The sequence below is a fragment of the Epinephelus lanceolatus genome, chromosome 3, assembly GCF_041903045.1.
Source record: "Epinephelus lanceolatus isolate andai-2023 chromosome 3, ASM4190304v1, whole genome shotgun sequence".
NCBI classification, from domain to species: Eukaryota; Metazoa; Chordata; class Actinopteri; order Perciformes; family Serranidae; genus Epinephelus; species Epinephelus lanceolatus.
Window position 1 is genome coordinate 49,302,346 of NC_135736.1, and position 24,691 is coordinate 49,327,036.

Consider the following 24,691-nt stretch of genomic DNA (forward strand, 5'->3'; position numbering starts at 1 on the left):
TGCATACGGGACACACAGAGGTGACATCCATCCATGATATCCATCTTCTTGTCTGATGTTGGCTAAAGCAGGAAACAAATTTCAAAATGTCAGGCCGGTCCTTCAGTTACAGTTTTGTTCAAAATTTTTAAAACAATGTGCACAGTCTAGTTTTTAAATCAAGAGTCTTGAGTTGTTTATTGACCTCCTTTCTTCTGTCTGTCCAGCAGACCACCTCGTGCCCCTGCTGGTTTCTGTGGTCATCGTTGTCTGGGTGTTGGCGATCGCCTCGATGTTGCTGTGGTGCGTGAGGAGGCGGAGGAAGCAAAGTGCCCACACTGGGGTCAGCACGCAGTCGGCAGCGTCTTTGGCACCAGCAACCGAGGACAACAACGCCCTCCACAACAGCGTCAGTGCTGCCCGGGAGCAGCTCAACCACATCAAGAACCCCATTGAGAAAAACCCCCCCAACCAGCACCACCAACACCACCACCACCTTCTCCATCACCACCTCTGTGAGGACAAGAACGCCGTAAACGCCAAGATCCGGAAGTCGGACACTGGAAGCCAATCAGATGAGGATGAGATGGACAAGAGGCTACAGAAGGCGAGGTTCCCCCGGGCACCGCCGGCGTACTCGCTGGTAGACTGGGAGGAACGACCCCCCCACTGTACAACAGGCAAACCCCCACACTGGACTAGCAAACAGGACAACAGGCAGCTGCAGACACAGAGTGTTAACAGGATGGAATATATTGTATAACCAGCGGGGTTCAGAATGAACACATGGTCCTCAGAGATCAGACCCCCCCCCCCCCCCCTCCAGTGGTGGAAGACTTCTGGTTCTTTTTTATATTCGTCTTTTGTTCAGGACTGAACGTCGAGATGGATGTTGCTGTTTAATTTATGACGCTGGTCTGAACGGTCCACTGCGGTTGGCTGGATCTCCCATTATGTGGACGCCTTCGTAAAGGACAGAATCTGGGTGTGCAGGAGCCTTGCTAAGAGACGTACATGCACGACTGGTATCTTTGAGTCAGTGCTTTGTTGCAACACAGCACTTGACCAGTTTGGAAAAATATTTATTTTGTTTTTGGGGGGAAAATTTGAGTCCATATGAAGAACCGTCCATGTAGAATGTTTCTGTATAGATGTGTAAATAATGTTTTAATTAATCATTGTGCAAATTTGATTTATTAACTTAATCGTCAAGAGCCTTAAGATATTCCTTTTCTTTAATTTATGAATTTTGTTTGGAGTTTGACAGCTTTGTAAACTCAAGACTTCTTAATGAATTTTTTTATATATATTTTAACGCTAAAAGTGTTCTTGAAAGAATAGTTTTTTAGCCTTTTGGATTCGGGCATTTTTGTGCCTCAACTAAATGTTTTGTACTTTGTCCGCCTGATGCCGTTTTGTTGGTATGTTTGCCAGGATGTTCTGTTGTTAGTACTCTACATGTAAATGGAGAGGGTGGGGAGGGGGTGAAGGCTGGGTGGTTACAGACAGATGTTGCTGCTGAGGGTCTTTTTTATACACACCAGTCACCAGAGGAAATGGTTGGCATTGTACATTTCCGCTAACAGCAGATACGTTACATTTGTACAATATTATATAATGGATAAAACCTGTTTCAACATTGCTGTGGTGAACGTGTTCAGGTTTAGACACAAAAAACACTTGAGCACCTCCCTAGTGTTTTTTTCCCAGGAAGCGCACCAGGTTTTGAAGACATATTTTTTGTAGTGGACAAACAGTGAAACTACACAGTCACGTGATGCCCTGCAGCCCAAAAAGACTTTTTCCCATTGACTTACATGGCAAAAAACCCCATCTGTAAATAAGTGGATGAATTTTAACCCACACAAAATGATTTGTGTCATTATCAGGATTTGATCCATAACATATTCTAAAGTCTAAAAAAAGAGACACTATTAAATAATTTTATCCCTATTTAAGTAAGTGCTACGCTAGGCTAGCAAGCTAAGCTAGTAGTAGCTAGCAAGCGAGTGCGCTAGCTAGTGGAAAAGTTGTCTACTTCCACTTTAAACTGGCAATTTTGAACCCAAAGCCGAGGTTATTTTTACAATGATGACCTAAAAAATATTTACTGTTAGACTGCTGCATCATCACGACCGGCTGAATTAATAATGAAGTAGCTTTATAAAGTTAATGTCTGCAAAGTAATGAAAACCCCAGAGAACGAATTGGATTTACCCCCCCCCCCCCCCCCCCCTTATAATACTGTGAAGTGATTGGCTGAATTTAAAAAATGACTGACAGCTTGTTCAGTCAGCGTATTGGTGAAATCAGCTTTTGATTGATGGGGATTGTAAGCCTCTGATTGGCCAAATTAAAAAATGATAAACAGTTACCACGCCCCGTCAAAGTATCCAACCTGCACAGACACATACCCGTAAAACTTCAATTAAACGCCCAGTCCCTGTTACTGGCCTGGTGTGGCTACACATTTTGACCAGTAAAGGCCTGTCTCAATCAGAGGCCTGGTCTGGTTGCCAAGCAGTTAATTTTTATGGATGTATAAAATCAGGATGTTAGTTGCCTACTGACCTAATGTCAGTTAGCTGTTTAGATCACATACAAATATTAATGTTTAAACTTTTGCCAATATGGAGATGCTACCTACAGTGAGCTCGGTTGATTTCATTTTACTGAAGGAAGACCGTAATGCGTTCAGATTTACCGGCATGACGAATAAACAAGTGGTGACTACTGGGTAAGTTATTTATATTCCTTCAGTCTGTAAGGGTCCACTGATCAACAGAATCAAAAGCGTTTTTCCTAAAAAATAATTGTAAAAATAATAATTGTTTTAGCAGGAAAAGGTGTTGTGTCGGTGTGCCGGGTGCCGTTAAACAAGTGCCGTAACAAAACACATAAATGATACGTTAGAAGCCTAATTTTTACACACCTAATATTTGGACTGGTTCAGATAAACTATTTAATTGTATTTCCCAAACTCACACCAGGACAGCATTACCAGCAATAATAGTGAATGAATGGCGCTGCTAGCTAACTTAGTGCAGTGCAGAACAGGCAAGGCTAACATTAGCTAACCAGCAGGGCTATGTTTCTACGTGTTAACACAACCAGCTGCCTGTCTGTCAGCACATCCAGCAGAAAATAAAATGAAAGGCAAAACATTTAAATTTGGCCACCTCTAAATGAGTAGCGATTTGAAATGCAGCGCTAAAGCTCTCAGAGTCAGTGGAGCGCCAGAGCAAAAGGAGAGGCCTCTAGTATTTCACCTCATTTGTGTTTTTAATATATAAAACATTAACCTGTTAGTTACCGGGTAATGGGTGTCAGACTACCAGAAGCAAAATTAATCAAAATCTCTAGTTCATATTCTGCGTCACTTTAGAAACGTTGACATCAAACGTACAAATGTAACGTGTCATACATGGTTTGCAGAAAGGTACAATGCCAACGTTTTCCTCTGGGCTGTTTTATACAAACCAACATGGTGGCAGACATATTGCTTTTGCTACTGAAAAGAAATTCTTTAAGGGACGCGACTTGTTTTGTAATTATTTGTACATACAGTGTGAAGAAAAAAAGGGTTGAGCTGTAGATCCTGTTTCCATGTTTGTAACATCTGAATGATCAAACCTGAGTAATCGAAAGGAGTCCTGTGGAGTTTAATGCTAACGTTTACATTCAGTGAGGTCTGACAAAGGTCTAAAACTCCACAGGGAACCTTTACTTGAAGAGAGAGTTCAACATTGTAGAACTGTCATGTGACGTGTTTCCTGTTGTTGACTGGAGGATAAAATGAGGCTGTGAAACCATGTTTGACTTCAGTCATCTGCCCCGTTAGTTTATGATGGAGGAATAAATAAAACATGTTTTTCTCATATTTCAAATGAAAGTCTTTGTGTTTGTTAGTGGCAACAGTGACGTAATGTTTGGAGAAAGTTATGTTTCTTAAAAGATGTGGAGTTAAAAAAATATCTGATCACTGATGCAGCTGATGATGCCAGTTTGATAGAAACTCTGCGCATGTCATTCCTAAAGCTCAAGTCTTCTCTAAATCTCAGAGCGTTTAACCCTTTAGTACGGAGGCCGTGGGAGCTGAACACACTGCAAGTTAAGAAAACATCACCAAGTTGCACCTGCGAAAAAAACAAACAAAAAAACCCACATGACAACAGAGACCGTTTCCAGGGAACACTAGAAAGTGAGGCACACGGCTGAGCAGGAGCTGAATTATCCACAGAGGTCTCCTCCTCTCCATAACAAACAGACCGGGGGCCTCATTCATGAAACACTGGTAGGATCCTACTTTAAGTGTACGTGTGCCCAAAAAATTATGATATTTGGTGGCCACAGTATGGCATCGCTAATAAAGAGAAACAAGTGAGTGGCAGCACGTCGTCACCGTCGTATATAGTGTGAGAGGTGAAGAAGAAGAGGTGGAGGCCAAGAGGAGAGTGGCATGGCACCGTCAAAGCGTGTCTGCTACAGGTGGGGGTCAGGGCACACCGGAGCCCACACCGCTGGACACCAAAATAGCCTCCATCCTTGGGACGGCCAGCGTGTGTGGCACAGTGTCAGAGAGGGAAGGAGACACAGATATGGCGGAGACCAGAGAGGACACCGGTTAAGTACAATTTGATCTGTTTATTAAATGTATAAATTAAATATTTCAACAGAGACTTGTGAAAAGGCACAGTGGACTAATGTTGTATCCTCAGTCACTCTAGAGTTGGAAGCGGTGGGTGACGAGGAGGTTCCCAGCACGGCGTGTCCTGGCACCGTGGCTGAAGGCCTGGCTGTCCCCAACACCAGTGCAGGCAGAGGGACACCATCAGTGCATTCAATGAAGTCAGAGACGAACTCCAACAAATACATCATGAGTAACGTGTGATGTCATGTCTGAAATTGCCAGCTCCATTAAAGATCTTGTTAAAAAATGAAACCTACTTGCTGACTACAAACGCCGCATGACACCTTCACGGAGCCTTGGGGGGGAGGGAGGCCAGGCGGGACAGGAATGGCGTCCCTCAGTGCCACGTTGTGCAGAACACCACACGCCCTAATAATTTTACACACCTTTGTTGGGTGATAGAGCAGTGTGAGTGCACTCTATGGCGCCGATTACATTTGGGAAACCGGACATTGCTGCAAATTGCCTTTTAATGTTGGCCTGTTCACCCACAGTGTAAGGAAACCTGATGTATCGACTGGTCATGTTAACAATGCCATCCAAAACAGCTGGCATCATTGTGCTGAGGGATGGCTGTGATATCCCAGACCTAAGGACAGAATTTAACTGCATTATACCCAAAAGGGGCTTTAGACAGAACATATAACACGATATATTGTTAATCATATCAAACACATACCTGTCAGCTAATTCCCGCTGGAAAGAGCCGGTTGCCAGAAACCCCGGAGTGGTCAGCACCTGTATATGCACTGGGATGGCGCGGTTCCAGCGGGTCGGTCTGTCTAACACTGGACCCAGTTCAGATCCAAGAGCACTGCTCTAGGGAATCTAAATCGGCTTATTAGCCAGTCATCATCATGGGCCAGGAAATCTTCATGGTCCCTAAAGACTCTCTCCATCCTGATCCTACCATTGGCGTGATCTTCCAGCAGTGCCAGCGCATCCATTGTGCAGCATTACGCATGGCTGTCACCGCGCTATGTATATGCTTACTCAGCAATTAGACTGATTGTTACACACCTTGTCACAATTAATAATCAATCAGTGCTGTCCACTGCTCTATATCATTTGAAGATGGAAGTATGATATATGAACAAATACAGTAGTAGGCCTAATGGCTCACTAAAGGAACACATCTCTAACACTGCAGACTTGGGTGTTTATGATTAAGTGGCTATAACTGAATCTGGCTTCAGTTCACCACCTCACCATCTGCGCCACCAGTTTCTCCCGTCTCCAAAATGTTCGTGCGCACATTCTCCCTCCAAGTTTATTTTTATAAATCACAACGTTTGCGCAGGAAGTGGCGCGTGCATCTTTCAGGCACCGTTTTGTGCGTAAGCAACATTTATAAATGAGGCCCCGGCAGATTTAATCCATAAAAACACTGAATAAAGACGTTTCACTTTACAAATCACCGTTCCTCCAACACACTCGTCCACAGGAGCTTCTGACCACAGCGGCCGCCACACAAAAACAAGAATGTCCCTATAGAATGTCACTGCAGTACTGCAGCGTGTGCTCATGTGTGGACACTGTCAGCTGGTGAAGGAGTCACCAATGTCCTTCCAGACATTTGAACCCCTAATGAAAAGAAAATCCACCATTTCATGCACGTGCCAAAGGCTTCGGTTTGTTGCTCTTTTGACCCGGACACACATCTCGCCTCATAAAGGCGTTTATCGGAGGCAGCAACAGAAGTTGCTTTGTCTCCGATTTTCCAGACATCCTCTGGTCTTTATCTCGATCACACACTGTCCTCTGCAGACATGTTTATGAAGCTCTGAACGCAGCACGACTGACCGTCCCTCACAGATAAACAACATGACCAAATGCTTTCCCTGCAGGAATCTCTGCTCCGATACCCGAACTCTGATCAGAACAAAGAGAGTGAAGGGAACTGCAGCCCCGCTCCTCCAAACAGGCTGCTCCCTCCGGTGTGGTCGCTTCACCATGGAGGGCTGTGTTTATGTGCATTCTTCTGAAGTTGTGCAAATTTTGTGATTTTCAAACAGACTGAGAGGAATCCAAATCAGACGCTGATAAGCAAAGAAAGTCTCTGTCAGTGGATAACAGCGAGCTTTATGTGGCCCATCATTTGGATGGTTTTGTGGCCACTTTGTGTTTTCATGCTCTGAGTTACTCTGTGATGCCAATCTCTCCCTCCCTGTTGGTTAACCCCCCCCTCCTTTCGCCCTGCCATTATGGTTCAGACCACGACTTCCACACTCAGACTCTGACTCTCTCTGTCTGTCTACGCTTCTTGGACTAAAAGGATATACATATATATGTATGTATTACTCAAAGAAAAAATACTTTGTTTTTACTTTGTTGACAGACTTAAACTACTGAAAATACATTTCTTACATGTTTTAGTCCATTTTGTTTAAATGATGTGTCTTCTGCCCATGGATGGATCACTGAACAGCCCAACTGGGCACAGGCCCAGGGATCCAAAGTGTCACAAATGTCACTCAAGTTAACCGACCAGAAAGAGACTCAATGAGACCACAGAGATGTAAAGGAACCACAGAGAGACACAAAATGACCTCAGGGAGACACTATTGTCTACAAAAAGACAAAAAACGATCACAAAGAGATGCAAAATACTGGTGTGCATGTTTCTGACCACACTGTCAGAAACAGCTTCCATGAGGGTGGCATGAGGGCCCCACGTCCTCTAGTCAGACCTGTGCTCACAGCCCAGCACCGTGCAGCTCCATCATTCACCAGAGAACACCAGAACTGGCAGGTCCACCACTGGCGCCCCGTTCTCTTCACAGATGAGAGCAGGTTCACACTGAGCACATGTGACAGGCCTGAAAGAGTCTGGAGACGCCGAGGTGAACGTTATGCTGCCTGTGACATCATCCAGCATGACCGGTTTGGCGGTGGGTCAGTGATGGTCTGGGGAGGCAGATCCTTGGAGGGTCACACAGACCTCCATGTCAGAGCCAACAGTACCCTGACTGCTGTTAGGTACCAGGATGAAATCCTCAGAGCGACTGTCAGACCTTATGCTGGTGCAGAGGGCCCTGGGTTCCTCCTGGTGCAGAGGGCCCTGGGTTCCTCCCGGTGCAGTGGGCCCTGGCTTCCTCCCGGTGCAGTGGGCCCTGGGTTCCTCCTGGTGCAGTGGGTCCTGGGTTCCTCCCGGTGCAGTGGGCCCTGGGTTCCTCCTGGTGCAGAGGGCCCTGGGTTCCTCCCGGTGCAGTGGGCCCTGGGTTCCTCCTGGTGCAGTGGGTCCTGGGTTCCTCCCGGTGCAGTGGGCCCTGGGTTCCTCCCGGTGCAGTGGGCCCTGGGTTCCTCCTGGTGCAGAGGGCCCTGGGTTCCTCCCGGTGCAGGGGGCCCTGGCTTCCTCCCGGTGCAGAGGGCCCTGTGTTCCTCGCGGTGCAGGGGGCCCTGGGTTCCTCCCGGTGCAGTGGGCCCTGGGTTCCTCCCGGTGCAGTGGGCCCTGGGTTCCTCCCGGTGCAGAGGGCCCTGGGTTCCTCCCTGTGCAGTGGGCCCTGGGTTCCTCCCGGTGCAGAGGGCCCTGGGTTCGTCCTGGTGCATAGGGCCCTGGGTTCCTCCCGGTGCAGGGGGCCCTGGGTTCCTCCTGGTGCAGGGGGCCCTGGGTTCCTCCCAGTGCAGTGGGCCCTGGGTTCCTCCCGGTGCAGGGGGGCCCTGGCTTCCTCCCGGTGCAGTGGGCCCTGGGTTCCTCCCAGTGCAGTGGGCCCTGGCTTCCTCCCGGTGCAGTGGGCCCTGGGTTCCTCCTGGTGCAGTGGGCCCTGGGTTCCTCCTGGTGCAGTGGGCCCTGGGTTCCTCCCGGTGCAGTGGGCCCTGGCTTCCTCCCGGTGCAGTGGGCCCTGGGTTCCTCCCAGTGCAGTGGGCCCTGGCTTCCTCCCGGTGCAGAGGGCCCTGGGTTCCTCCTGGTGCAGTGGGCCCTGGGTTCCTCCTGGTGCAGTGGGCCCTGGGTTCCTCCCGGTGCAGTGGGCCCTGGGTTCCTCCTGGTGCAGGAGTGGCGTGTGTAGACAGTTCCTGGATGATGAAGGCAGTGATGTCATTGATTGGCCCTCTTGTTCCCCTGACCTAAATCTAACTGAGCACCTATGGGACGTTATGTATCGATGCGTCCACCACAGACTGTCCAGGAGCTCACTGATGCCCTGATCCAGGTCTGGGAGGAGATCCATCCTCCGACTCATCAGGAGTCCAGCTGTTGTCAGGAGGTCATACAGGCAGGCGGGGGCCGAACACACTGCTGAGTCACATGATGAGTTGGATCAGCTGTGATTTCATTTTTCACTTTGATTTTGAGTCCGGCTCTCAGTGTGTTGATGATTTCAAACACATTAAACAATGTGCATCAGTAAAAACTTTCAACTTGAATGATCCGTTCATCAAGATCTGATGTGTGATTTAAGTGTTCCCTTAATTAGTTTGGAGCAGTGTATTTATCAGGTCTTTCTCATCCTAAACATGCAAATCAAACAAAGGCTCAGGAGGTACATACAGAACGAGGCACAGAACACCAGCCATCAGTAACTCAAAAACTACAATGGTTAAACCCTACTGTCTTTACCACACACACACACACACACACACACACACACAGCTCCTCCTCGTGTGTGTGTGTGTGTGCTTTTGTTCAGCCAGCTCCACAGCCACCAAACTCAGTCCAGTGTCCCTTTGGTTTTTTCGCTGTTTTTAATGGTCCGAGTCATGAAACCTGAACCTCCGCTCTCTCGCTGCTTCAAAGCTGTTGGAAAAGCAGAGCTAACGTGATCATTAGGATCACCAACGCCTGCCCGCCTCCACAACGTTCCACTAATCCATCTGAGAAACCCGAGCCCGCCTTCATGTCGAACACGGAGGGAAGGAGCGGAGCTGCCAGGCGCTTTATTTCAACCAAGACATTAAAGTTTGGAGAGTTGATGCTGCGAGCCTCTGTGGAGCAAGGCACTAACAATGCCAAGGGGTTGGGGGTTCAATGCCCGCTGTGACCAACTGCACTAATAATGTGAGCAGATGTGGAGCTGTAAGGTTTCAGCCCCGAGAGGATCGATTCAAAGTTCAACTCCAGTCTGGTTGTTATGGATTTTGTAATTCAAGAACTCAGTGTTTTCACAAATTGCTCTGTGAGGGGTGTGGTTGGAGTGTGTGTGTGTGTGTGTGTGTGTGTGTGTGTGGGGCAGTGTGACTCAGCTGTGCAGAAACAGTTGTGGGAACTGCAGGAGTCTGGAGACAGCGAGGAGAGAAGGCCTGACGTCAACTCCCTGCGGCTGAACACAGAAGAGTAAATGAAACAACAGTGATTCAGGATCCCATCATGATTCCTGACATGTTTTATTGTCGCTCTCTTTGCTCCGTTTCTGTCCGCTGTGTTTTCTAAGAAGGTCCAACATCTTGACTCAATTTCTCACAATCAAATCTGCAAACAGAGAGAAAAAAAAAAAACAGAAGTCTGCACAAAGAAACTCGTTCTCTGAGAAAAACCTCCCGCTGTGGATGAACATGCTGAAGGCTAAACTCCTCCTAAACACTCGTTTGTTCTCCACGCAGTAGTTTGGTTTGTGTTTCTTTTTCATGTAGAGAGCTGGTCAGACTGAGATGTCATGTCATGTACCGCCACATCTCGGGCTGGGTACTGAATCTCAGTACTTTTTGGTACCAACTGAAAGCAGCAAGTATCAAACTGTCAGGCGATTAAAGATGGCATTAAATGGATTCAGAATCTATGTAAATTGCGCCAGCGTTTCCAAGTTGTGTTACTGTTGGTGCTGCTGTTGCCAAGGCAACTGGACTTCTTGCTGTTTTTTTTGTTTTGTTTTCAGAGCTGAGGAATTACTGACAAAACAGGACACACTGCATTTGTTTTCCACAGTTACTCAGGTTGTTCCACTGTCTGCCATTTCCTTTGCCTGGTCCATACCTTTGAATCCGCCCACGCCATCGAGTTTGAGTTGACTGATTCTGGTCTGGCATCGTGACATGAAACAGCAGTTTCTCAGGCTGCGTTCACACCTGCCCTGTTTGGTTTAGTTCAGTCAAACTCAGGTTCATTTGCCCCCTCAGTGCGGTTTGTTTGTGCAGGTGTGAACACACCAAAACAACCAGACTGAGACCTTCTTGAAGAGGTGGTCTCGGTCCGGTTCCAAAGGAACTCTGGTGCGGTTGGTTTGTGGTGAGAAGGTGTTCCGACCTGGATGTGAAGCAACTGCAGTCACATGACACATTGTTTGGGTTAAACATGAGCATGTTACAGTCCTGGAGGATTATTAATGTGCACCTCCTCCTGTACTGCCTTAATGTGCACATTCAGCACATCCAATGCATCAAAACATTGTTTTCTAGTTGGAGCCGCGCCTCGTTTTCAAACTGTATGGTTTGACTAAAATGAACAATGACAGCAATATAGTCCACGATGAGCAGCGCTAAAATCAACCTGCGTAGTTGTCCCTCCATTGTGACATTAGAAAGTGTCACATTTATCTTGCAAGTGTACTCTTCTTCAACGTTTGCTTTACTTCCTGGATTTTTCCCACATGGAAATTCTGACCAATCAAGAGCAGCTTTCTCACACAAGGCATTTGATCTGGTCCTCTTGTAAATGCTGCCGTGAGAACACGAACCAACTCTAGGCAATTATACAACTTTGGAACAACATGAGTCCCTGATTCAGACCAAAGGAGACCACTCTAGGGCTGAGAGCACCCTCAACCAATGAGCGTTGCGGGGAGTTAACCAATCAGCACAACAGGCAGGACTAGCATCAAGTTGTTGTCAAGCGTTGTTAAATGGCGTGCTGGAACCAATGAGGAGTTATTACAACAATGGTAAGCGAGGTAGGATATATAGACACTGCTATCACGGCTGTTGTAAGTTGGCATGTCTTCTCAATATCACCTGACATTACAGTTTGTTTTATATCTTTCCACTCCACTATTAAAACCTCATGCTGATGTGGCATTTTGACACCGCTCCATTTCAGTGCACCATCGCACCACTTAACACCTCGCAAAGCTGTTGAAAGCTGTTGAAAGCTGTTGAAAGCTGTATCTGTCAGCCAACAGCAGCAACCACTAACTGTCAGCTGACAAACAAACAACATTGTCAGCCTACAGGACAAAAGCCATGGTAGCTTTCAAATAGTTGCCTTCATGGACAGTAATGTGCACAATCTGATTTTGACCACACACATTGGAATATCATTTATTTAGCATCTCTGTCTCTATGTCTATTCTATTTTATAATAAATAACATTACAGTATCTAACAGTTTTTTACATCTGTGTTTTACTTCAAACAGTTTTCCATCTTCACAGCAGCTCAAAGTTCAGTTCACTTCACATTCATATCTCAATCTAAATTTTGAATTCACAGTCCCAAAAAATTATATAGTTTATGTTTATGTTTTCAATTTTTCATTCATTTATTTTCTTTATCCACTTATCCTGTTGAGGGTCACAGGGGCTGGAGCCTATCCCAGCTGACACTGGGTGAGAGGCAGGGTTCACCCTGGACAGGTCACCAGACTATCACAGGGCTGACACATAGAGACAGACAACCATTCACACTCACATTCACACCTACGGACAATTTAGAGTCACCAATTAACCTACATGTCTTTGTACTGTGGGAGGAAGCTGGAGCACCTGGAGGAAACCCACACTGACACAGGGAGAACATGTCGGAGCACCTGGAGGAAACCCACGCTGACACGGGGAGAACATGTCGGAGCACCTGGAGGAAACCCACGCTGACACAGGGAGAACATGTCAGAGCACCTGGAGGACACCCACGCTGCGCCCCAACTCGCACAGAAGGGCTACCCCACCTCAGGGTTTGAACCAGGAACCCTCTTGCTGTGAGGCCACAATGCCGATGGTCCTCCATTTTTCTTAAAAGAAAAAGTCTTGTAATCATCATTGTTTTTCAAGACTGGTTGGATGATTCACTTGAGGTCTAAATTCATTGTCAAAAGCCTGATGTCCAGACCTGTTTATCCAGATCTGGTGGACACAATTTTCATGTTGTAGTGACATTTTTCTGCTGAAATTTGCACTGATTTGTTAATAAAAGTCCTTCAAATATCCGTATAGACTGGTCTAAGCAGTACCAGTAACTATGACGTCTAAAGTGCCATTAGCACCAAGTTCATAAGTTTCAAACTGATGTGTTCAGTTTACTGTTCATAAAAAATATGAGCATCCAGAATGGATGGCGCTGTTTTCACACAGAAGCACGAACTAAGTTTAAAGTTTTTATTTAAAAGATAAACAGACAACCAATCTAACAATGTGGCATCACACAAATCTGACATAAAGCTTCCACACTTTATTCTTTAAATCCTCAGATAGAAGTTGTACCTCCAAAAGTTGGCAACATATAAAAGGAAACATTCAAAAACAGTCACACTATAAAGTACCGACAAAATTTAGCAGTCAAACGTGCAAAACTTCAGATCTACAATGCAAAGCTCTTGTGAATGTGCTACTAGGGGTTTTAATTTAACGTCTAAATACGTTTGTGACTGCGAACCTTAACGGAGTGGAGCAGCGATCAGCACGTAAACCAGCTGACCACCACACGCTGCAGCATTAAACAACGTAAACCCACTCTATGGTGAGGAAGATAATGTTCTGCTCAGTCTGTTTTAATGTAAAAACCCTGCAACTGCTCAGCGTCTTGAAATTTCCGTGGAGCAGAGTAAAGTAGCTGCTCTCCACTGCTGGAGATGTTAAAGGCCCTGAAGCACCAAGCTGACAGTCGGCTGTCAGTCAGTGTCGAGTCCTAGTTGGTGTGGTGTGACTTGCACCGCTGCTGTGAATGAGTTCAGCTCAACAAGATGTTGCCACTCTGATATTGATATCCAAAAACGAACCCAACAGAGCAAGAAAAACACTTTTTCTTTGTAGTGTTCTGCCGTACAGGCTCCCGGGGTGTGCAGTTTAGTTTGCAAAGAAAGGTACAAACACACACAAACAAACAGACACACACACACACACACACACACACACACATACCAACCATCTGAGTGGCTTTATAAATTGTGACTCAGTGTTTCCCAGGAGCTCCGCCCGTCTGCAGAGACAGAGGAATGCTGGGATATCGTTTGATGTCACCTTTTTCCGACCCAAACTTGCTGGAGGCACACACACACACACACACACACACACACACACGTAAAGTGCTGAGTTGATCATTTCCTCCGTCGTCCTGTTGTTTTCTGGTGTCAGTAACACTGACGCTCCTACCTGCATGCAGCCTGCATGACACACACTCACCACACACACTGTGATGGTTTAAAGATTCAAGGGAGAGATCTCTGCTGCTGAGACTTCTGCCTTCACCATGAACCCACTGGAGGTGAGAGGAATTTTTTTCAGCCGGCCAACTCACATGGAGCAGATTATTACTCGAATACAAAACATGTAACAGGAGTTCATGTTTGGCCTTTAGACTCTGAGCTCACCGCTCCCTGAGAGGACACAGCAGGCTCAACACTGCAGAAATATTTTATTAATTCACTGAGTGAACGGACTTGTTTTGATCCACACTGACGACAGGACCTGTGTTTATTAACCCTGTCACGCTGAATTGATCCACTGACACATTTAAAAACTTCTTGTATTTCTTCAGAGCTCACTTAAAAATATCTGCCTTGGGACGTCGACGATTAACCCAGAGATGGGACCATGTATGTGCAAGTGCAAGTCTCAAGTAAGTCTCAAGTCTTAACCTTCAAGTCTCAAGTAAGTCCCAAGTCATTTTTTCTTGGGCAAGTCAAGTCAAGTCACAGGTTATGTCAAGTCAAGTCCTGTAATAGGTCAAGTCAAGTCCAAGTCAAGTCACCTTATTATTGTAATTTTACCTGCAGAATCTGATCTTAATAAAGTGAGAAGACAAGATATAAGTAACTGTCAGGAAACATTCACTTCATCACTGCAATGTTTACTTTGCAGGGACGACCCCCATGCACACACACACACACACACACACACACACACACACTAACCAAGGCAGCGGCCAAAATCACCCATTTAGCTCATTTAACCCTGTGTTGCTCGTTCATAAAACATACAGCCGGTCTTGTGATGAACTGGTCGGAATGTTCGCTCACGTTTTCTGGGGTTAATGTTAGCAAGTAAATTAAAAAACAAGTTCCACCAAACCGACCCCCCACCCCCGTATGGTATAAGCTAATGTTAGCTAACTACCGACTAACCAGGTAATATTAGCTAATTGACAAGCACTTACTGGGCAGAATGGCTCTTCAAATGACAAACAAAGTTTGAAGTTGTCGTCTGGCTGCCCGAGATGTTTATGCCACATGTCTTGCACTGTGCTGTTCGTCTTTTGCCGTAATAATGGTAATTCCGAAAGCCGAAGACGATGACTCTCGGTACCCCTCCCGCTGACATGTTGATGCCTATCTGATATAAGAGGGCCTGTTTCTCCAATAAACACGTAAGGTACGTAGAGAGGGCATGACTGATTGACAGGGGAGTGATCCAATCATGACAACGCCATTCTCAGCCTGCACTCCTACCGGGTAATCAACATTATTTTTTAAATTAATTTATTAATTTTATATTCTAACCGAAAACATGATGTGAATAACTCTCAAGTCATTCAAGTCATCGTGTCTCAAGTCAAGCCTCGAGTCTTTAACTTCCAACTTGAGTCGACTTGAGTCCAAGTCACAATGACTCGAGTCCCCATCTCTGGATTAACCGTTAATCAGTTAACTAAGAATATTTTCCAACAGTTACAAATGTCTACAGGTTAATTTTTACACTCATAAGTTTACTGCACCTCACACCACCTGGAGCCAGCGGGACCGCTCCATTTGGCAATTACCGCTAGTACCCCAAAGTGTTGCTGTGGACCCAGTGGATAAGTGACTCAATTATTAACTGCAAACCCCCTTTAGCATTTTCAGCCATGTTAGCTCTGTTAGCACTGTTAGCAGTGTCAGCACAGCTAGTGGTGCTAACAGAGCTAACAATGCTAAAAGGGTTTTGCAGCTCAAAATGAAGCTGCTTACCCATCAGGGCAACCTGGGGGGAGACTGGAGGGCAGTCACCATGCTTTCACAGTCTTACCAAACACAAATGAGCCGCGTTGCTAGCTCCCATCTGACCTGGGCGGTGCACAGTGCAGGATCAGCCAAGGCTAATGTTAGCTAACCAGTGGAGAAGGGGGCACTGTATTTCCACATGTTAGCCAGCCGGCTGAGGGCGAAGCCAACCAGAAAATAAAAGGCAAAACATTTACATCATAAAACATGAAAATGTCACCACCTCTAAATGAATAGCACTTTCAAATGTGGTGCTAAAGCTCACTGAGTCAATGGAGTGCCAAACTAAAAGAAAGGGCTCTTGTATTTCAGGTCATTCTGCATTTTTTTTTCTTAAAAATGAACCAATTAGTTGATGGGTGTCGAGCTATCGAAAGGCCCAAATTAACCAAAGCTGACATCCCTAGATGCCGGCACTATCCCGGCAGGTAATACAGTGATGTCTTGGGGAAAAAACGTTGCTTTTTGTGGCACTATTCCGGCAGGAAACGCAGCAACAGATTGCTTAAAAACACCCACGTTTGGTGGCTAAAAAGCTGCTGAAAACACAGCAATGACTCCCTAAAACACAGGTTTTGTTGTTTGCTGGTCTGCAGAGTGGTGACGCACCGTCCACCTAGATGCATCATTTTATAAACACTGATGTGATATGTGTGAAATGTACAAATGTAACGTATTTGTGGTTTACAAAGCGCACAGTTCCAGTCCTGCCGTAGTCTCACCATAAGTACTTGCTTTTGAATGTTTAATGTCCAGCACTGTTTGTACTATTTCTACTGACTACAGCACAGAGAGTTTCTCCTTTGAGGGTTATTAAAATTCCTAATAATCTAAACTCGAGTGTCAGCTGGGGCCAACAGATTTGTTCCAGCTGACCTGAAGCCAGATCATCTCGTCCAAACTCTAAATCTGAAGCCACAGCAGAGACCGTTGTACATACCATGAATTCTCATCCCAGAGTGTATAAGTGTGTGTGTTTAGCGATAGTTTCGGGGAGTGTAATGACTACCACATGTTGCTGTGTGTCGACCTGAGTGTTTGTTTCCAGTCTGACTCATGAGATAATGGCTGAATTTTGAAGTGTGTGCATCTCCAAAGCCACATGATGAAGAACAACACAATTTAAACTTCAGCAGCTGAAATGACTCATTGTTAAACAGTCTGCTGCCAGTGGATTTGGTGGCATTTCTACACTGACTCGCTCTCGCTCTTATGACTTGAATCAGTCCGGTTTGGGTGGTCTGTTGTTTCTCACAAAGATGCAAATCCACCGCTGCGAGTTCAGCCTGGTTCACTGTTCCCAAACGGACCAGTAGGTAGCGTTGACAGGAAAAGTACTGCTTAGGATGCAGTTTCTCTGCTTTGGTTTTGGGGTAAACATCTGCGGTGCTGCTCACCAGCCTCAGGGATCCTAAACCTGGACGACAGCCATGTGGGGGAGCGCACTGCGGGCCGCCAAGCCACGGTATGCACAACACACCGACATCCTCCCAGCAGAAATGTAAATGAGTTTGACACCAACTGCATTAGCGGTGTTTTGGCGGAACGAACTGGGGTTTTATGAATTAGCTGTGGTTAAAAAAGGGAAGTGGAATGATTACGGCAGAGTCAGGATCAAAGTCAGAAAATGGAAATTAGCATTACAAGTTTGACACGAGGTCAGGCAGTCAGCAGGGTGGTCTGGTGGTTGGAGGGACGCATCATAACCAGAAAGTCAGCAGGTCAGTCTGTTCAATCTGTCCATCAACGAGATCAACAAAAGGCTTCAGGTATGAACCTCTCAGGAACGTTATGTGACCACGACCCACATTATAAACAGGATGAACCTCCACAAAACTAAACTGTCCACCAGCAGTTGCCATCTTCTCTCACAGAATAACACACACAGGAAGATACTTTCACTGTTCATCCATTTTCATCAAATTATCCAGGGCCAGGTCGTCCCTCTGCGCAGCAACGCTTTCCAGCTCCTCCTGGAGGATCGTAAGGTGTTCCCAGGCCAGATGAGATATACAATCCCTCTTGTGTGTTCTGGGTCTGCCCCGGGGCCTCCTACCAGCTGCACTAGCCCAGAAAACCTCTAACAGGAGGCACCAAGGAGGATCCTGATCAGACGCCTGATCTGGTGTTATTTTTGACAGCTATTTTAGATTTAGTCAATTCGTCTTGAGATGAAAATGTTTCATTAGTTTTAGTCACATTTTTATCCTTCATAGTTTTAGTCGATGGAAATTCAAAATGTTTTAGTCATTATGTTTTCTATATCTTTAAACTAATCCAGTGAGTCTGATTCATGGATCATAAATCAGACTCAAGGTGACAGGTTGTATAAAATAATGTGTGTGTCATGTCTCCAGCAGTGTGTGACAGGTTTAAGGGCTGATCTACGAGCACACACTTACTGATCATCATCTGAAAAGCTCAACATCTCTCTATTTATGCTCTCAACAAATAACTAATGTGAGCCAACTAGGATTTGTCCCCAGGTTCATTGTAAACTCTGACTTATCCATGTGACTGTTAAGAAGCAGAAACACAACTTGTTTCTTCATGTGCAACATGTTATTCTGGAGGTTTAAACTGGTGTCCTCTCACAGAGTTGGTGATTCAAACTAAACTTTCATCTCTGTCAGAGAAAACTGATCTGAGTTCAGACTGTTTACTTACAGCACAGCTACACTCACAGATAACTGAGCCTCCTACCTGCCTGTCAAACACCATCAACCCACAAACCTTCTCCAGTCCGGACTGAGTGGAGTCCTGCGGGGTGAAGCTGTGAAGGCTGCGAGCGGAGCTAGCTGCTAACTGCTAACAGCCACCGCTGCAACTAACAAACTCCACAAATCCATTCAGCAGCTCCACCATCCACAGACAGACACACACGGCTGATTATTTACTGCTGAAAGAGACTTTTAAAGACACCTGTCTCTCTGGTCTCCTGCAGACAGAGGGGAGGAGAGTCTCACATCACACACGGCTTGTTTGAGGGGGAGAAGAGGGGTCACTCGGGGGTTGGCTGCGGTCGGTAAGACGTCACCACTACCCACTTGAGGGCAGACGACCTGACTTTCGGATCCATCTCTGGCGCAGCTTGGCTTGACTCAGCGCGGCCAAACGTGAGAGTGGAAAAGGCCCACAGTACTGTACGTGTGCTGCTGCTGTCATTTCAGTCATGTCACAGACTGATTTAGTGCAGCACGTGCAACATATAGTGCACACTACTAATGTCACACTGTGGACCAATGAACAGACAGATGAAACAGAGGAGCAGCTCTGTGTCTCTCTGAGTGTTGATGGAGAAACTGTGAGTAAGTGAGTGAGGGGGCGGAGCTGTGTGAGAGAGGAGAGATGAACACTGGTATGCATCATGTAAAACAACTTGACCCTTGCAGAGTCATAGGGGTCACATGTGAGTCACTGACCCACCTGGCCATCTTGCGTGTCATTAGGGTTACATGGGTCCAGGTGTGAATGGGTGTGAAGTCATTTGGGGAGGGATCCCAAAACTGCATTGTAGGTGGGTGATACATGGTGTCATAGGCCACCTCCTCTCTTTAACGATGGTCGTTCCAGTTTGACGTAGATGGCTTCTTTCAAACCATCTGTCTTCTCTGTCCAAGATGTGCACACTGCTGTCCTCGAAGGAGTGTCCCTTTTCCTTTAAGCCAGATTTATACTTGTGCAGCAGACTCTACACACGTAGCCCAAGCTGTTGTGAGCAATTATACTTGTGCGGTGGTGTCTGTGTCACTCTGCAGTTACACCTCCAAAACACTAGTCTGCCAGCGAGGTTTCTGTGAAGTGCTGTAAAGTTGAGTTGATTCAAAACACACATTAAACACACGTTAAACACACGTTAAACACACATTAAACACACATTAAACATGGCTTAATAGAGACAGTTTCAAACACAAGTCAGCTTCACTATAACTGGCAGCATTCACAGACAAACACTTGTCTTTATCTGGACACATTTTCCCCACAAATACAACATGCTAACGTTATTAGCACAAGCCTATGGCATTTTACATTGTATAAATTAGCCTAGCAGCTAGCAGAGATTTCCTCTGGTCATATGAAGCCAGGATCAATCAATCAATCAATCAATTTTATTTATAAAGCCCAATATCACAAATCACAATTTGCCTCACAGGGCTTTACAGCATACGACATCCCTCTGTCCTTAAGACCCTCACAGCTGATCAGGAAAAACTCCCCAAAAAAACCCTTTAACGGGGAAAAAAAAACGGTAGAAAGCTCAGGAAGAGCAACTGAGGAGGGATCCCTCTTCCAGGACGGACAGACGTGCAATAGATGTTGTACAGAACAGATCAGCATAATAAATTAACAGTAATCCATATGACACAATGAGAGAGAGAGACAGAGACAGAGAGAGAGACAGAGAGAGAGAGAGATGCAGGTAATGACAGTAGCTTACAACAACATTAATGAAAGTAATAATATTATAGTTATAGTTCTGGCTACTGTGGTACAATATGTTGAAAGTATGTATTAATATCTGGCAGTATACATGTGTGACAATAGTCATATGTGTATAATAACAGTAGAAGTATGACTAATGACTAATGATGGCAGCAGCAGCAGGAGGCATCTGGCAGGACCACGGCAGCAGCACAACCACACACGTCACGCTGTCCAGGCACCGCTGTGATATGAGTTAATCTGAGAGACAGTGGAGCACAAAGGCTCCGGAGAAGAAGCCGAGTTAGTGACATCCAGAATGGCCGAGTTAGCAAGATGCAGTAATAGAATACGCAATCACACACAAGACTTAAAATGCTATTTTAGTGGAGGCTTTATTGTCTTCACAATTTATTGTTTCTTATCTGTGAAATTAAAGTAAATCAAAGCTTTGTTTCCACTGAGGGACGCAGAGCCTGTGCAGGTGTGGTGGAGCCATTGTGGCGTGGCCGCGAGCGCATCGGAGCGCTGTCTGGCGTGTTTTGCCATCGTGGCACACGTCTCTTCTCGCAGCATAACAGGTATGCGCACCGCTGTTCTCCCACTTAGCGTGCCATATGCACATTGGTGACACGGTCCTTTTCTTTGCTGCAGTGGCAGACTGCTGTTGCCGTGGGGCCAGGTTGTTCCGCTGGAAGCCCTCCTGTGGTTGTGCCTCCGCATGGTAAGTTAGCGTTGTCCGCTCTCTCTTTTCCTTCTCACCCATTGCTCCGCTCCCGGCTAATTGTTAATATTCTGTGCCACAGTTTGGATCAGGCAGACGCCGTGGAAGTAACTCCGCTGCCTGGCCTGCTGTGACACTGCACCGGTGAGGTCCGTTTAAATATTAATTCATCACCACGGCTCCCAGGACGACACTGCTGTTTTGGCTTTACTGTTTTGGCATTGTTGGTTTTTTTTGTTCTGCTATTTTAGCGTCATTTAACGTTTGATTCTTTTGTTGTTTTGGTTTTTCTGGATTAAGTTGGGGCCACAACCCTCAGCACATAACTCTGACAGACGCTTGCTCATCACTGAGCTGTTGGCGGAGGCCTAACCGGTCTCCTGGGTTTCTGGGGTCCTGCTGTTGATTTTGTTCATTGATTCATGATTAATGTGACTGATTAAATTTTGCGCGTGCGTGTGTGTGTCCATTTTAATTTTGCCTCTCTCCCTGTGGACAGGTGCTGTGAGCCCAGAGCAGCGACCCAGTCCCTGGTGGCGGGTTCTTCACTTCTCCTCAGCGTGCATGTGTGCAGTGTCACAGGTGATAGCTTAGTTTTTTTGGTTTCGGGCTGCTGTGGTAAGCCCCAGCCCTGTCCTTTCCCCTTTTGGCCCAGTATTTAGTGTTGTGGTACAGACTGGTAATTCTGACACTTTTTTTTAATAAGAATTTGTGTAATAAAGGATATTTTTAAACCTTAAACATCGTCTCCTGCCCAGTGGTGATCCGAACCTGTGTGACCTTTAGCCTCCCTCAAAATAGTAACTACTTCTTGGGGCGAAATTCCCCAAGTGGCGTTGTTCGGCAACACACTCATCCCCAACCTCCACTTGCCACACTTAGATGTAAATGGACAGCTGAGTGTTGACCTGCGAGCTGGCTCTCCTGTGCTTCTGTCTCAGTGTGTTACTGGGTTTAAAGTGCACAGGGATGTGAGGTTCTTGGATGAGAGGTAACGTGTCTTCAAGAAATCCAAGCAAGTCCAGCTGCCTACGATATAGCTATGATATTACCATGACAGCTGCTATGAAGCCAATCAGGCTCCAGCATGAAACTGCAACAGTGACGAGGACACTTGAAGCCTCCAGGTCAGAAACACTGAGAATGAATTTGGAGACATCTTGTGTCCGACTGTTGAACTTTTGAAAATTATGTTTATGTATTGAGAGATTTATTAATCTAATATGTGCGTGTGAACATAGTAACTGCATTCAGAGCGTTTTATTCCACTAATAATCAGAATAAAACCTCCATCAGAAATTTAAACACATATTAAAGGCTGACTCATGAAACCACAGGGAGGAGAAAGCAGCAGGGAAGTGGAAAGAAAGGAAGGAACACGGTCCTACAGTGATTTAAAGCTGCTCTTAAATGGCACCATAATAACCGCTCATTATTCAGCTGTGTGTCCTCCTGACTAAAACAAACGCACCCTCCTCCTCCTCCTCCTCCTCCTCCTCCTCCTCCCCCCTCTGAGAGACCAAACCAGGCTTCAGCAGATCAATATCAAATTAAACTGGCAAACACGCTGCGTTCTTTACGCTTTCATCTCTCTTGGAGATGTGGGACTAATTACTGCTGCTGCTGTGAAGTGGATCATGTTTGGTTCATGAAGTCAGAGAGAAACAGTAAGTTTCACTAATCAGCCAAAAAGTCTTTTCATCTCTTGTTCGTTCTGTTATGAATCAAACCGCACTGAGAAATAGTTTTCAAATAAATCTTTGAACAGATCGATAATTGAAAATGGATCATTGGTCTGTTTATCAAATCTTAAACTGTGACCATACTCAGATATGAGCTTCAAGGGCTGAAAAGGACCAAATGGGAAAAACCCTGAAAGGCTTCCTGTGGAGTCTTTTGAGCGTCTCTCACACTGTGTCAGGGCTCCTGTACAGGATCACATCACATTCACACACTGACTCAAAGTAACATGAAGAAAACAAGAAACACTTAAACATGCAGAAGAGTCTCAAGCGGTGGTTAACGCCACACGTCTGCCGGCGTGAGGATGATCAATGACTGTAATCGCCTCTCTGGACGCCTCTAAATGATAACCAGTAATTGAATTCTGATTCAGCAAAAACCACCAAACACAATCTGCCGTGTAATTATGGAAGCTTGTTAAGTTATTGATTTGGAAAGTAAAGCAAATACAGAAAAAGTTTTAAAGACTTCAAACTGCTTCTCTTGTAAAACAGTTTGAGCCACGTCAGCTGTGCAGCTGCTGGTCGTCACCACTTTGCTCCAGACTGAAAGAACTCAACAACAGTTACATAGGTGGTCATGAAATTTATCACTTGCCATCATGGTGCCCAGAGGGTTCACTGAAACCACTCTGGTGATCCTCTGATGTTTCATTCAGTGCCATCATCAGGTCAAGTATCTCAACATCTACTCAACAGATTAATCCAGTTTGGTTCAGACAATCATGGACGACTTTAGCGATCGTGCACCATGACGTTGGATTATTGTGCGATTTAAGGAGACGTTCATGGTGTCCGTGAACTTTGGTGCGTCTCTGACACATTCTCATCCCAACTCGTCACACATCTCTGCTTACTCAGTGCCACTCACGTCTAAATATTACATGTAAGGTATCCTCCTGCGTTTGTTGTTGATGTTCCAGGATGGTGCGTCAGTATACACCATACAACACAAGCACATGGTTAAGTTTGGGAAAAACATCATGGTTTGGCTCAACATTCATACGGGAAGCAAATAGCGGGCTGCTGGACTCATCCACCCGCCCTGTAGAGACTGTCCAACTCTTTATACTACATGGTTACCAGCAGGTGCCGTCTGGCTGTGTCATGTACTGATGCCACCTGTTTGTATTTCATACTGCCACAACAGGTGATGTCCAGCTGACTGGCGGTGCATCGTAACACCACGAAAGATTCGGTTTGGCCACGTTAAAAACTGACGCCATCCACTGGCGTATCATACCACCGCAAAAGGCGGCTTTTGGTCTCTATGTCTGAAGCCAAAATCACTCAGTACGTTTCCAGTCACAGTGAAGTGGAGCTACAGTCCCAGCTGGACGAGGACATCTAACTGGCCTACTGTCCTTGTCCCAGTATACAAGCACGGGAGGGGAATCCATTTATTGAGCCAAGTATGTGCGACTCCTCTACGATAGGTGGAGATATGCCCCCTTTCAGCTTGTTAGTATTGGACCTTTTTCTGTCACAGACCAAACAATCGAGCGTTGTCCAGCTGTTCTGCCACTTTTTTGAACAGGTCACCGTTCTATGTTTCCTCCCATCCATGTATTCTTAAAATATTTAACTCTTCCAGCTGACGCAGCATGAACTGTGTCTCCTCGTCCGTCCAAAAAGTCACGGCTCTGGATGTAGATTTCTCCATGTTGTTACCGGCTTCTTCTTCTCTTACGCATTTAATGCTTTTGGACTTGGGCTTGAGGCCTGCTTGATTTTAAGGGGTTGTGTTACACCCGCAAACGTAGTAAAAGCCCACAAATGTAATAAACGACAAACGTAATACAAATCTGCAGCTTTGAATGTAATAATCCCGCAAATGTAATAAATTTCCCACAAACGTAATAGCAGCTGCCTACTACAAATGTAACACACAATTTTCCGCAAATGTAATAACTATTACATTTGCGGAAAATTATTACATATGTGGGAAAGTGAAAATCTAAACTATAATAACTTCCCACAAATGTAATATGAGACTGAATAATGATCTTTGTGGTTGTTGTTTGTTTGTTTACTTATACACCTGCCAATAGTGATGCATGTGTTGACAAACAACCC

At 45.7% G+C, this 24,691-nt stretch overlaps 1 protein-coding gene and 1 long non-coding RNA gene across 3 annotated transcripts in view; both read left to right on the forward strand.

Annotated features, from left to right (window-relative positions):
• The window catches only part of jag1a (jagged canonical Notch ligand 1a), a 47,804-nt gene extending 43,945 nt beyond the window's left edge, over positions 1-3,859 (forward strand). The window contains exon 26 of one of the 2 annotated variants that reach the window (XM_033624755.2): positions 207-3,859. In XM_033624755.2, coding sequence (XP_033480646.2) covers positions 207-742 — 536 coding nt within the window. In that variant the 3' untranslated portion in view covers positions 743-3,859. The remainder of the gene's footprint in view (positions 1-206) is intronic. The other variant, XM_033624756.2, reaches the window with a different exon arrangement.
• A 16,755-nt stretch (positions 3,860-20,614) lies between these two features.
• LOC144462572 (uncharacterized) lies at positions 20,615-21,516 on the forward strand. Its single transcript, XR_013490828.1, has 4 exons — positions 20,615-20,730; positions 20,804-20,873; positions 20,956-21,017; positions 21,373-21,516. It is a non-coding gene; the product is annotated as an uncharacterized LOC144462572 (long non-coding RNA).
• Positions 21,517-24,691: the final 3,175 nt, after the last annotated feature.